This window comes from Physella acuta, unplaced genomic scaffold (genome assembly GCF_028476545.2).
Source record: "Physella acuta isolate Inbredline_101_S28 unplaced genomic scaffold, ASM2847654v3 ptg001004l, whole genome shotgun sequence".
In the NCBI taxonomy this organism is placed as follows: domain Eukaryota; kingdom Metazoa; phylum Mollusca; class Gastropoda; family Physidae; genus Physella; species Physella acuta.
This window is the reverse complement of record NW_026732521.1, coordinates 7,501-22,475: the sequence shown is the minus strand read 5'-3', so window position 1 is coordinate 22,475 and position 14,975 is coordinate 7,501. Positions and strand designations below refer to the sequence as shown.

General features: G+C 39.4%; 1 protein-coding gene across 6 annotated transcripts in view; it reads left to right on the top strand.

The window, feature by feature from the left end:
• Window positions 1-14,975, top strand: part of LOC131954481 (uncharacterized) — a 34,844-nt gene that overhangs the window by 16,860 nt on the left and 3,009 nt on the right. For all 6 annotated transcript variants that reach the window (XM_059318205.1, XM_059318203.1, XM_059318204.1 and 3 more), the window contains exon 3: window positions 8,961-9,073. In XM_059318205.1, the coding sequence (XP_059174188.1) occupies window positions 8,961-9,054 (94 nt within the window). In that variant the 3' untranslated portion in view covers window positions 9,055-9,073. The remainder of the gene's footprint in view (window positions 1-8,960; window positions 9,074-14,975) is intronic.

The window sequence follows — 14,975 nt, the reverse complement described above, 5'->3', positions numbered from 1 at the left end:
GGGGGGGGGTGACACCATTAAGTGCCGCACCGGGTGACACCCGACCTCGCTACGCCACTGAGTTAGAAACACATACACGCTGGGCTCTCCTGTGTTCTCTTCATGAAGATATACTCACACAGAACCAAGTCAGCTTGGGAGGTCGGATCATGTCTATACTCTACTGTTCTTCCCTGTACATCATTATCCAAGCATCTTGTCGTAGCACAGGCTTAATACAGGCATCTTAATTATCTATTGCTACGTTGAGAGGGGGGGAACATCACCAGATGTAGCGGTACTATTTGTTTATTTTTTCCTGCTGCTTCAGTAGTAATACTTACTGTTTCTTTATTCTGCTGCCTCTATAGCAGTACTAATTGTTACTTTATCTGCTGCACTAATTGTTCCTTTTTTCCTGCTGCCTTTGTAGTAGTACTTGCTGCTACTTATGCCTCGTATTGCTTATTGTTATATTAGCATAGTGATTCACTAATTATTATGTTAGTCTACTCTAGGCCTACCAATTGTTTCCTTAGCCTAGTAGTGATAATTTATTACTTGAGCCTACTAGTACTAATTATTAAGTTAGTCTAACAGCATCAAATGTTACTTTAGCCTAATAGTACTTATTTTTACTTTAACAACTAGTGCTTATTATTGCTTTAACCTAGCAGCACTAATTATTGCTTTAACCTAGCAGTACTAATGATTACTTTAGCCTAGCGGTATTAAATGCTACTTTATCCTGGTGCGGCGTCTCGTATTTCACGATTAAAGTACAAAGCATATGAAAGGTAAACGACGCGTACACGGTGCGTTGAGAAGATGGGAGCAGTCTTGTTCCGTTACTATAGGGGAGAGGGACGGGGGGTGGGTGTCTACGTACCATGTTAAGTGTGTGTAACATTCTGTTGAGAGGGTGAGCAGTAAATAGTCGGCGGGTACATGTACTCACGACCAGGAACGTAAAGAAACAGCCGTGCTTGTTTTATTTTGTTTTTTCCTAAACCGTCGCTGCTGGTTTGGTCAACATGCCGCGTGCGTAGACCGTCGGCGGCAAACTTTTGGCTCTGAGACGCGGAAATTTTGCTTTGTGCCGGCAAAATTTTTCTTTGAGACGGCAACTTTTTATTTTGTGCCGGCAACATTTAGCTTTGAACCGGAAACGTTTAGCTTTTAGGAGCGAATACTTTGCTTTGTGCCGGCAATTTTTTACTTTGTGCCGGCAACATTTAGCTTTGAACCGGAAACATTTAGCTTTTAGGAGCGAATATATTGCTTTGTGCCGGAAACATTTTGTTTAGAGACGGCAACATTTAGCTTTGGGCCGACTACATTTAGCTTTTAGCACTGAGCATTCAGCTTTAAACAGTAGCCAACTGTATCTCAAACACATGCACGCGTGAAGAACCATTCCTTTGTGTTAGCTTTCAAGAGAAAAAAATTTGAGGCCATTCGCTACTCATTAACCTGATATAAAGACCGGACTCAAAAGTTAAACGACTTGGAAACGCGAGGGGGGAAATGTGCTTTTCAGAACGACAACGTTGTGTAAAGCTTCAAACCTCGGTAGCAAATAATCCTGGCATTAACCCAAACTCAAGCACTTAACCCACAACCTAAATCTAATCCACGACAAAGTCAGTTTAAATACATGTTCGCGTGCTTGAGAAGGATTTTAAACTCTCTTTTCTTTTTTTTTTTTTTTAAATACGTGTTTTAGACGTCTGCTTGTTTGGCCCAAATACACACATTCTCACCGTTTTCCTCATTTTTTTGCATTTATATTTATAGAATGTAAACCTGTTCGGTGCTGAAGAAGACCTGGTATCGAAACATTAGTCGTAGGTTATTGTCCCTACATCTAACCGTCTGTTTATTCATTATGTTCACATTTGTATCTCAGTGTACCCCCCCCCCCCCGCCGTTCACTCATTCTGCAACAGTTAAACTAACAATAAACCTAACCGTTACAACGTGGTGGTTCAAGTATAACGAACAGCACCAGGTGTGGTCGGATTGTAGAGCCTACGACTGCATAACGAAAAGTCGCGGGTTCGTTTTAGCAAGCATTTTTTTAGCCAACGCCGTGCAAATGGCTCACGTTAGGTAAAGTAAAAGCTGCTGGGTATATTGCTGACAACTCTACTTGACCTGTCCAATGGACCGTAAGGTTCGGGGCAACTAAAAACTAACAGCGCCAGGCGAAAACAAAGCGTGAGGTAAACTTAAAATTAAGTGTTGCTCTTTCAAGATTTATTTCAACGCTATAACGGATCGTTATTTTTAACAGATTGAATTTAAAACCATAATGATATTGGTGAATCATACGTTTTTTTTTCTTCTTTTTTTTTTACCTCACCTGGCTCCGACCCTCTAACCTCCCCACCCCCTCCTTACTTTTAATGAACGTCTACACCTCATTACCCAACCCCAGACCCTCTACACCTAGACATCAAACACACTTACAGCGGAACTAATTTGTCTCGGTATAGTTTTTTTTAAAACCAATTAAGCGGATTAGCATTCTAAAAACACCCAAAAGGCGTAAAGAGGCAGACGATCAGCGGTAATCGAAATTGACTTCTCGGGGAGTCACTTCCCCGCTCTGCTGAACACGCGGGAGGCTGGAGCGAGTGCCGCTTGGTAAAGCGAGACACGAGTAGGAGGGTACAGTGCTCACTCGCCCGTGTACACCGTTGTGGAGCCGTTGGTGGTTAACTGTATGGCTGGTGGTGCGAATTAGGGGAGTCTGGGGTTTGTGGGAAAGTGACTAATTGTAGGTTTGGTGGGAGTGTGTGTTAGTCTGGGGTAGGATGGTATTAATTTGGATAATATATTGGGAATAGGTGGGAAATTAGGTGGCCTTGTGGGAAATTGACTAATCGTTTCTTGGTGTGTGTGTGTGTAATAGTCTGGAGTAGGATGGTAGCAATTTTGATAATCTAGTGACTATATGTGGGAATTAAGGTAGTCTTGTGACTTGTGAAAAATTGACTAATCGCTTCTTGGTGGGAGGAAGGATCTACTGGAGTTTCTCTGTGGGAAATTGACTAATTAGTGGGAATTAAGGTAGTCGGGGTAGATGGGTAGCGATTTGGCCAATCTTAAGTAAACTGGTGGTAACTTGGGTAGTCTGGATTATGTGGGAATTTGACGAATGACCCATTGACCTAAGTTCATCTGGTTGTAACTATTATTCGGTGATAGTAGCTATGTTAGAGGCTGGCAGAGTTAAGCTACGGATCAAAGCCAGATTTAGGATCTGAGGCTGAATAAGATGATTTTAACCTATCGTTGTAACTTTGACATAGTTTCGAAGTAAAGATTTCGATGAGTTTCATAACCCTAACCTATCCATAACGCCGTTAAATAGTTGTAAAGTTCTCAAGCTCCTGTTGTTTTCAAAACTTAGAAAACCGTTGATCTCAGCATATTCTTAAAGTGCTTTTCTGTCTGAAAGAGTGCATTTATCTTCAGTAAACAAAAGGCTAAAGTGAATCCTTGTTATAAACGATAACCAAAAATAATTGATTCAATAGATAAGCACATTAGAGCTCAAAGATTGATTTGTAAAAAAAGTCTATCATCCAGAAACTAACTCCCAAATTTTAATTCACCAAGTTTTAACGTAGGAAAACTGTGTACGATTATTATAATATCGCCCACTTCGTTTTCTCCTCCAACCCAACCCCACCTCTCGATTACGTAGAGTCGAACTTTTCTCACTAAACCCATCGCCCCAAATCCAAGTGTAAACAATGGTACCGTACTCGTAGCAAGAGGCGCGCTGCACATGCTCAACCTTCTTCAAGGTTCGTTCCTCTAGTGGTGCCAAGACCAGGACAACCAAAGCTTCCTTTTTCTCATCGATCTACTTTTTTTTGTAGACTTGACATTTCCCATATGTTTGGGTTTTTTTTCTCTCCGTGTATTTGTTCATTTTATGGGCCGGATCATAATAGTCGGCACCACGTGACTTGTTGTGTTAATATGGTATCGATGCTTCACCTTTAGGCGGGGTGGGTGAAAGGGGTCAGTAGGGACAATCTGACTCGCTGGATGCTCTTCAACACAAATCACGCCGTGTGCGGTGGTTTTCTTGTTTTGTTTTTTTTCTTCCTCTGCTGTTGGTTTTCTGGGCCAAGAATATTGTTCAGTATCACAACATGGGCGATTTTTTTTTGTTTTGTTTTATAGAAATGATACCTGTAAAACTATATCTCAGATTGTATTTTATAAACTTGTCTACCTAATTGTTTCCCTTTGTGGGATAGTGGGGCATGGGAATATTTAAGATTTATATCTAGGACTATGTAGTCTTCTTTAAGACGGTTAGTTGCGAGGGATGGGGGGTAGTATATCTTTCATATTATATTTATGTAGTTAAACTATTTTGTAAGCAGTAAAAGTTTAAAATTAGTGACTTGATGTTTTTTTTAAAGGACGTGAATTTTAATTTTACAATATGTTTGAAGTCCAAATGATGGCTGTGTAGTACAGTCTAGTGCTTGAGATGAAAAGAGAAAAGGCTTCAAACCAATTAGTTGTGTAGTCTCAGATCAGCGTTGGCTGCAGAGAACTACAGGTGGTCGGCTGGTTTACAGCTTCAGTGTTTTCTTTAGTCATCACACAGATCTTAGCTAAATAAGTGTTTGATCTTAGGCAGCACTCTAAGGCCTGAACTCAGTGGGTACGAGAAATTAAAGCTGTGTCCACCCACACAGTATCTACCCACATAACACCCACCAACGATGCACAACCACACAGGACACGTACACAGTACAACTACACGGTACAGACCCACACAGTACACTTACGCATTTCATATCAACACAGTACACCTACATAGTAACCACCCACCCAGTACACACACAATGTACACGCCCACACAGTACACTTACACAGAACACAGTAGATTCACACAGTACACATCAACACATCAACACAGTACACCTACACGATACACACTCACTAGGTACACACTCACTGTACACTCACCCAGTACACATCAACACGGTACACCTACCCAGGACACATCTACACGGGTTACCTACCAAGTACACACCTACCCAGTACACACCTACCCAGTACACACCTACCCAGTACACACATAGTACCCACACAGGACACATCCACACGGGTCACCTACCAAGTACACACCTACCCAGTACGCACCTACACAGTTCACACATAGTACCCATACATGACACACATAGTGCCCACACAGTACACACCCACTTTGTACACACCTACATAGTACCCCAGCACAATTCACACTCACACCTACACACTTTCTACCCACATACTACCCTCACACAAACTACAATCACACACATAAACTAATAATAATAGGCAGTTAAACAAACAGCTTTAATTTTAAAAATTGACTTCGATCACGTGGCCTGACTAATGAGTGAGGACTGGTTTAATGTGTGTGGGCTGGGTTAATCAAATGTGTGAGGACTGGCTTAGTGTGTGTGGGCTGGCGTAGTGTGTGGGCTGGCTTAATCTCTGAGAGCCGGCTTAGTGTGTGAGGACTGGTTTAATGAGTGAGGGCTGACTTAATGTGTGTGGGCTTACTTAATATGTGTGGGCTGGGTTAATGTGTGTGGGTTGGCTAAGTGTGGCAGTCCTGATTCTGTGTAGGAATATAATTCCGTTTGCTTTCAGGATTCGCAAAATATTTATTTTCTACGAACAGGAACCTGATTTTAGAACTAAATCCAGCACATCATACATAAGGCACGGTCTATGTGTGTACTTAGCGCTATTAAGAATTAGGGGAGTCTAGTAACTTTTTGTAGTCATGAATTAAGTTTTATTAATGCCTCGTCGTATCACTCAAATTACGGAGGTTACACCTACATGAAATCGTACCAACCTTCTTGTCCCCGTTGACACCTAGCTTCCACCCGCTACAGATTCCGCGCCATCTGAAGACTATTTAATCACTAAATTGTTTGACAGACAAGCTATTCAACAAACCGGAACCAAACCCTTTGTTAAATTATTACTTTATTGCTTCTCCGTGGCTCTTGTTCCGGGCTTGTCTTTGTCTACTTGTTTTGTAACGAGATCACTTGCTGCCTGTGTTTAAGTTTGTGGGGTTTAAAATAAGCTGGAAGAGAGTTTAAATAATCAGAAAGGAATGGAACTACCGTGGAAAGAAAATTAAATTGGGTCTACTCGCTTTTTTATGGAGTATCCACTTTCCTGGTAATTAAGACAATTGTTTATGTATGAACATAGTTATGGTGCGCGTTTTTTGTTTTGCAGTGAGATGTTAAGAGTTTAAAAAAAACTTAAGCACCATTTTATTTTAGATAAATCATAATTGAATGCCTTCAGTGGTTCTTTGTTTCTTGTGCCAGTCACCCAGGAAACTCGTTTCAACACACTGGTGGTCGGACGTTTTGTTTTTAATTTTTATTTGGTGAACTTCAGAACTGATTTCCTTTCAAGCGACTTAAAGTTGCCACTGAAAAGGAGAAAATTTCAAATGCTTTAGAGAAAAAGCAATTTGTATTATTGTTTAATGGTGGGGGTGGCAGACGGATGTGTTTGAGCTTGCTGGGTTGAAGTTCAGTGGATGGGTGGATGTTAGTTGTGTGGGTGGGTGGATGTTACTTGTGTGAGTGGATGGATGTTAGTTGTGTGGGTGGGTGGATGTTAGTTGTGCGGGTGGGTGGATGTTAGTTGTGTGGGTGGGTGGATGTTAGTTGTGTGGGTGGGTGGATGTTAGTTGTGTGGGTGGGTGGATGTTAGTTGTGTGGGCGGGTGGATGTTAGTTGTGTGTGTGGGTGGATGTTAGTTGTGTGTGTGGGTGGATGTTAGTTGTGTGTGTGGGTGGATGTTAGTTGTGTGTGTGGGTGGATGTTAGTTGTGTGGGTGGGTGGATGTTAGTTGTGTGTGTGGGTGGATGTTAGTTGTGTGGGTGGGTGGATGTTAGTTGTGTGTGTGGGTGGATGTTAGTTGTGTGTGTGGGTGGGTGTTAGTTGTGTGGGTGGGTGGATGTTACTTGTGTGGGTGGGTGGATGTTAGTTGTGTGGGTGGGTGGGTGTTAGTTGTGTGGGTGGGTGGATGTTACTTGTGTGGGTGGGTGGATGTTAGTTGTGTGGGTGGGTGGATATTGTGTGGGTGGGTGTTAGTCCTGTTGGTGGGTGGCAGTTCGGTGCTTTCGTGGGTGGGTGCGTGAGTGGAAGTTGGGTGGGTAGTTGTTCGATGGGTGGGCAGGTGGGTGGCTGGGTGCGATATAGAGAAAAGTACCCTCTCACCTAGGCTGAACCTTTGCCTGCTGCACCAGACAGAAATAACAACAAAAGATGCTCGGACCTTCTGCCGTCTATTGCACATGTCTGGTGTGTGGGGTGAAGTGGAAACATCTGCAGCTGGAGGTGGATACACTACAGCTCTAGTGTATACATTACAGCTCTAGTGGATACACTACAGCTAGTGTATACACTACAGCTCTAGTGGATACATTACAGCTAGTAGATACACTACAGCTCTAGTGGATACACTACAGCTAGTGGATACAATGTAACTCCTAGTGAATACACTACATATCCTAGTGGATACACTGCAGCTCCTATGAAAAGCGAAGAGGGTTAAGGGAGGGTGCCACTGGGACTGCAATTTGTTTTCATGTATTATATTATAGCGGTTATTCTATATGTTATGATTTAATTAGGTGCAGGAGTATTTGTTTAGGGTGGTGTTTGTGAACATTAGTATAGTATAAGGTTAAAATAGCGTCACATTTGTTAATGTGTATAATTTAGCACACAGGTATGTGATATAGAAGCTAGTTGTTACATGTAATGAAGTTTGGAGTTAGAGATTGAGGGGGGGGGGGGGTGTATAAAGAAAATTTAGAGGAGTCAGTTATCGTAGGATTCTTGTTATTGTAGTTATCGTAAAGTATTATGGAGATATTGTTATCATCGGATATCGCCATGATTGTTAATCAAGCGCAATTAAAGACAAAATAACCTACCAACAAACTTTGGCTACGAGTTATATGTTACATGCGTGCAAATCATTAACTAATAATGCTCACGACGATCTGGTGTCTGTAACATCAAAACATTGGGTTCCATTACTTTCTAAACAGTTCTAAATATTCAGCTTAAGTTAAAGCTTTACTATATTTGGACAAGCCTGAGTCATGCAGAACTAGCGAGGTTAAAACACGCGTTACTGGTGAGTGAGTTCAGGTGTCGGCGCATTATTTGAAGGTCCCGCCTGTGTTCTTCCGAGTGTAGAACCTCACCAGGTGGCGTCTCAAAGTTGGTCATTCTCTGGCAGCTACTAATTGTGGTGTTCAAAATATACTAGCAGTCACGCCCGGCTTTACACGGGGATAGGCTACCAGGTGTTAAGTCATTACATTTAATTTTTCTTTGGTCGTGTTGGTAAAAAGTTTAAAATTTTAAATAGGCTGTTTATTATAAGTATCCTAACAATATGGGGACAGCAGTTTACTGCCTGGTTAGTTAAATTAATCAACGATGATGGTTTCTTTATCAGGTCTTTTACTCGCTGAGTTTCTTTCATACATTTTTCCCACGGGGTGGGGACTAGAGATTCCGGGAGAGGAGGGGACAATAATTGAAATATATATTCTCCATTTAGAATTAATGTTTTTTTTTTCTATTGTCTTAGAGGGCGGTAGATATGCCTAAAATGAATACTGGTACTTAAGTCATACCTCTGTCAAAGAGCAATCCAATTCGTTTTGAAATTGTGATTTTTCCAGGCCGGATTTACCGCTGCAATACATAGCAAAACACACCAAAAAAAACACAATCGGAGAAAACAATTTTTTTTTTAAATTATCGTGTGTCTGGTCTGAATGTTAACACAGTAAACGCCAACTGTAACATGCTCATGTCAATTCCCTTCACATGTGTCTTGTATGGATTTGAATGCGGGAGCTGCTCATTCTAATCCGTGCATGTTAATCTCGTCGGCAGGTGTCCACTGGGCTACACAGGTGTTCGATGTGCCATCATTGACCAGGAGTACATACTCAGTTTACTGACCAACTTGATCTTCACCTCAGCCTAGTCCAGTTACAAGCTAAAAGGTAGGGTTTATTTGTAGGCTAAATCCCGTCCAACTTTTGAATAGTATGTTGTATGTGTAAGCTAAAGCCCTGCTACCGTCAGAATAATATGTGTATGAAACGTGGGATGGGCTTGTCGACTTGTAAACGGGTCTGTATGAGCGGGTAGGTAGAACTCATGATCGCTAAAACAAAAAGTGTCGAGTTCGAACCCCTGTGCAGATGAGGCTCAAAAGCTGGCGAGAGTACCTCATCTGGGTAAGAAAACTCTAAAATCAAACAACCACAGCCTTGTAGTTTGTTATTGGATGGACAAAGTCTATGGAAACAAATCCAAAAAGAAAGCAGGCTGAAATCGGAGTCAGCGGACCAAATATCATGTTGACACGTAATACTTCTTTGTGTATTACAATTTAAGAACGAAGTAGAAGGTCGAGTCTGGAAAAGTTAAGGCGCTTGGCTATAATGCTAACCACCCATAATCGTTTCATAGTAATGTTAACAAGGCTCCGGCTTTTTAAAAAGTTAAACTCTCATTTTGTTCTCTGGTGGTCGATGAAATAAATGTTATATTTATTCATCATATACATGACTGATCACCTTGCATTGTTCAACATCGGTTCATTGGCATACATTCACAAAGACCCCAGTCACTAATGTCACTCGATTAAAAAACCGTTATAACATTAACTTTGATCTGTTTATAAATTAGAACAAGAACAATAAAACGCGCATAATGCTTTTTTTCTATTTTTTATACGTTTTTATTTTTATTTCCGAATACTTTTCTTTATTTTTTAATTCGCTAACAGTTTTTAATCATATTTTTGCATTCGAAAACAGCTTGTGATAATAGCCAATATTTCGTTTCGTAATGTCTTTTTTTTTTTAAATTTTAATGGGGAGGCAGGGATAACTTCTTAACCTAATCATGTCCATATGTACACCCCCATCCATCATCATTGCCAGCGGATATCCGGGCTAAACACGAATCAATTTTCGCTATTTAAACAAATTTCAAATACATCTGTTTAATCAGATTTTAAATTTATTTTTTATGCTTCATTTTGTTTAATTAAATGTATACATTTTTTTTACTTTCCTATTCATAGACGCGATATTTATTCACTGTATACATTTGTCTTTCCGCTGTTTTTTGTGGGTTGAGCCATGAAAGTGGGTTTACGATTGTCAGCGTGTATGGAATAAAATGTTATTCTAAGTTAACCTTCCAGTTGTCGTTTATTGGGGCATGATTAAAAGATCCCGCTGTGATTGAAAGGTTACGATGAGATGAGCTCCATCTAATAACTGCGCGGGCGTATTCAGAGTTTTTTAAACTATTGAATTTGTTGACATTTGGGACATTGAGTAACCGGCATGCTTGGACAGTGGCTATTTCAGTGCAATCGTTTTCTTTGTTCTTAATTGTAAAATTGAAGGATGTATCCTCCAACTCGGTTAAGTATTACGTGTCAACATGTTATGCGCCTTACGGCTCATTGACTCCAACTTCAGTCTGTTTTTCTTTCTAAATCTGATTCCAAATCTTTTGTCAACACAAAAACTATCTGCAAGACAGAAGTTTGATTTTGGAGTTTTGTAACCTTTATGGATTGCTGTCCCCAGCTAACGAGCCTTTTCTACAAGAGTATTCTTCTTTTCTTCTTCTTCGTTCTTAATTATTAGTGTTGAAGGGGATCGAGATTTATCTGCCAGTGGGTTTGAACTCGAGACTTTGTTCGAATTTATCAACCATGAGCTTTTTGCCGACTCGACCACGCCTCCAACACAATTAAGCGTTACGTGTCAACTGGTTATGCGCCATTGAGGCCATTGACTCCGATTTCAGCCTGCTTTTCTTTTTGGATTAGCTTCCATAGCCTTTGTCCAACCAAGAACAAACTACAAGGCAGCAGTTTTTTTAATTTTGGAGTTGTCTCTCCTAGAGGAGTGGCTGTCCCCAGCTAACGGGCCTCATCTGCCCGAGGGTTCGAACTCAAGACTTTTCGGTACTTTTGACATCGTCGTTGTCGTCGTCGTCGTCGTCGTCGCCCCCCCCCCCCTCCCAATCTCCATATTTTCTTTATGTTTGAATGTGTGCTAGTTACGTTCAGGGTTAGTTTAGATTTAATTTAAAAATTAGCTTGGGATAGTTGACGGTTAAATGTGTGTTGTTTTGATCGATCAAAACGACTGAGCTCTATATGTTCAGAGACAGCTCTAAAGCTGCAAAACATCAGTATTTTTACAGAGTGATTAAAGGACCTTTAGAAATTTTTTAAAATCATATAGTCAATTTAAAAGAAACAAATTCTGACTTAAGTGAGTGTGGGTGTTTTCTGCAAGGCGAAACAAAAAAATATATATTTATCGAAAATTAATGATTTTTTTTTGTATTTTCTTTGTTCCAACCGGGTATGAAGCTCTAGAATAGATTAGAATACAACTTAAATCATCATCAACCGGAAGTAAACAATATCCGATAACAGACCAGCTTGGAGGGATACAAAAAAGGTTAAGAAAAATGAAATCCGAATAAATTTAGTCATCAACATACAAATGAGACTAGGTATATAAAAATTAACATTTTTTACTTTCTCATATATACGAAGTATAGAGAAAGTATTGTAATCGTGCACAAAAATTACTTGAAATTTTAACAATTTTCACCGTATTACACCTCAGTCCTTCATCACATCCGAAGTATAGAGGACTTATTTTAATCGGGCAAAAATTATCAATCCAGATTTATCAAAATTAAGAGGTTTTATGCGTAATCCAGTCTGAAAAACTGGGCTTTGCAATCCTGTCCGTATGTCTGTGTGTCTGTGTGTCTGTCTGTCTGTCTGTCTGTCTGTCCGTGTGTAAACACGATAACTTGAGTACCGTTACAGCTAGGTTGATGAAATTTGATATATAAGTATTTTATCAAAATAGTAGATCCGTATCAACTTTTGAGCGATTTCCGATAACCGGAAGTGGTACATTTTCTACTTTGAATTTTTCAAAAGCTTATAACTTGAGTACTGTTTCAGATAAATAAATAAAATTTCACATGTGAGTAAAAGATCTAATTCTCTACCTGGTGTTAAATTTTGAGTAATTTCCATTGAACGGAAGTAGTAATTTACGCTATTTCCGATTTCTCAAAAAACTAATGAAAATTTTTAAAGTACTAATAATATTGCGCACTATTATGCACTTTTTTATTTGGCGTTCAATTGGTGTGCAATTCTTTTGTCTATGAGATTTTATTCTAGTTTTAAAACTTTACGTATTTAAAATGGATTAAAAATCATGTCTATAGCCTCTGTTGTTTTATATAAGAATATTCGAGAATGTTTAGGGGGGATCACTCCCGGTTTATTTCCATAGGTGTACAAGAAAGCTAAGGCGCAGTAATAAAAAAAAATAAAACTTAAATAACTCAAGCTAGAAATATTTAAAGCACTTGAAGTAGGGAAAAAAATCGTATGCCGAGTGTGTATAAAAGAGATAAGGACATGCATAAAATAATAAAATAACAGCAGAGTGGGGGGGGGGGGGGGGGCATTTTCCAACTTTTTAAAAAAGGTAAATGAATTTAATGCAGAATTTAAGAATGTTCTTGTCCGTGGTGTCTCCCGTTCATACTCAGCACACTTGGGGCAGGTGAAGCAGAGTGCATCTCTTTCAATTACCTCGGCGTACAGTGTGGTCAGCACAAGTCCAGCCGCCTTTACTTTCCCTAACGTGAGTCAGGTGCCCACGAGAGCTGGGTGAACTCATGAACTTCATACAGAACAACCCGGGACCCGAACTCGGGACTTTTAGATTAGCATTCGCGAGCTTTACCATCCGACCATTCTGTTGTATCCTTACATAATAATATATTGAAAATGTGTGTGGATTTGTTCGGTTATTGATTTCTTGATCGAGTAAAATAAAATGAAAAACAACAATCGTTTTCACCAGGTCAATAGAAACATTGTATAGATCAGGGGTCGGCAACCTGCGGCTCGCGAGCCGCATGCGGCTCTTTTGATATCAAGATGCGGCTCTCCAGCTCCTTGCACAAATACTAATAATCTTAATAAAAAAATAAAATATTTTAAATAAAAAAATGTTAGTGGCTCTTTAAAACCAGGGAAATTTTGAAAATTGTAACTTTTGGCTCTTCCGCTTCAAAAGGTTGCCGACCCCTGGTATAGATCATCATTTTATGCTGTGTCATCAGCTATTGCCCTATACGTATTTATACAAATATCAATCATTGCTTTCCCTTTTTAAATGAAACTTTAACTTATGTAGATGGCATTGATTTTACTGTCTGGGCTCAACGTATTTTTTTTTAAAAATAAAATAAAAAGTTGAAGCAAAGCTATAAAAGATAATTAAATATAATTAAAGCAACAGATTGCAAGATATTTACATTTTAAATTAGTAAATATTTGTTAAATCAAGGGATACATTTACAATGTCTATTCTTTTTTAGAAATGGTTTACAAAATTTATTAAAATCTATTTATTTGAGAAATCTAAACTTAAAAAAAAAATAACAGAGAAGTTTAGATTGCATAATTCAAATGGCATACACAATGTCAAGGTCATGTTTGGGAAGGTGCTCCTGATTTTAATTTGCGTGTGGTCGGAACCTCCATCGAGTCTACAGACTCCGACCCCCGCAACCCCTCCCGCCACCGTGCGGCAAGCATCGTGCCGATAAACATTTCAAACGTGTCACAGCACCGTGTACGTCATCATAAATGTCATACCCGGGCCGGGCCAGTCGGATAAATACCCGGCTAAACTTCGTCAAATTTTTAATGGCCCACACCATTTAATGCTCGCTGTTCTGACCGGGAACTCGCCGTTACCACTGGTGACGTTTTATTACACCTGGGGTAGGACCTGTAGGAAAAATATAGACCCCCTCACCCCCCTTCCACACACACCCACACACTAGCTTACACGGTTGACTTTTATTCTTGTCGTACTAAATATTAGGAGCTATTTTTGCATAGATAGACGAAACATTTGTTAACCCACAATCACATATTTCTTAATAGGGTTAATGGCTGAAACGTCTGGCGTAAGAAGATACGGATTTTAAACATATGTTATTTAAGTCAAAATAAATAATGGTTGAAAGAACGTGGTTTTCGTGTAGTAGACGTTGGAATTAACAGATATGTTGTTGTTGATGTAGAGTGTGGATCGTGTGTTTTCAAAATACTTGTAGTTTAAAGGTGTTGTTCGTGTGTGAGAAAATAAAGTCACTGATTAACATGCTTTTGTTTCTTAGTAATATTAACGTTTCTTTGATTATTTATTTTTATTTATTTTTTATTAGAGTAAATATAATGTTTGTAAAAGTAGGGTACTTGGTAGTAGAAGACTTAGGTAATGTAATGTAAGTACCAACATGAAGTGGGAGGATGGGTGTGTGAAGTGTTTAGCGAACTCGTCTTTACTAGACGTTTTATTTTATTTTTACCAGCACGTTGCGGGTGAGCAGGAAAAAATAAAGACACTAAACGTAGCAGAAATGAGCACCAGAGATAAAAAGTGGCTAAATCGAAGATGTCCACTTCATTATGCATCGCATTTGATTTCTTTCGCAATGCAATTTTTTTTTCCGTTAATGAATAGGAAAATATTTCACGACATGGTTATGAATTACTTTTTTTTTTTAAATGTTTAAAGATTTTGTATTTTATCGCTACATAATGCCCAGTTTTCTAAATAGCCAGGTGTTTTATTCCACGAGCTGGAAGGCGGTGGTGATGTGTGTGGGGTGGGAGGTGGGAGGTGGGCGATAATCTTCAAGGTGTTTTGAGAGTGAAAAATTGCCAAATTTGGTCTTTATCCTTACGACTCTGAAAACAATACCCCCAAACACACGTATATATATATATATATATATATATATATATACCAT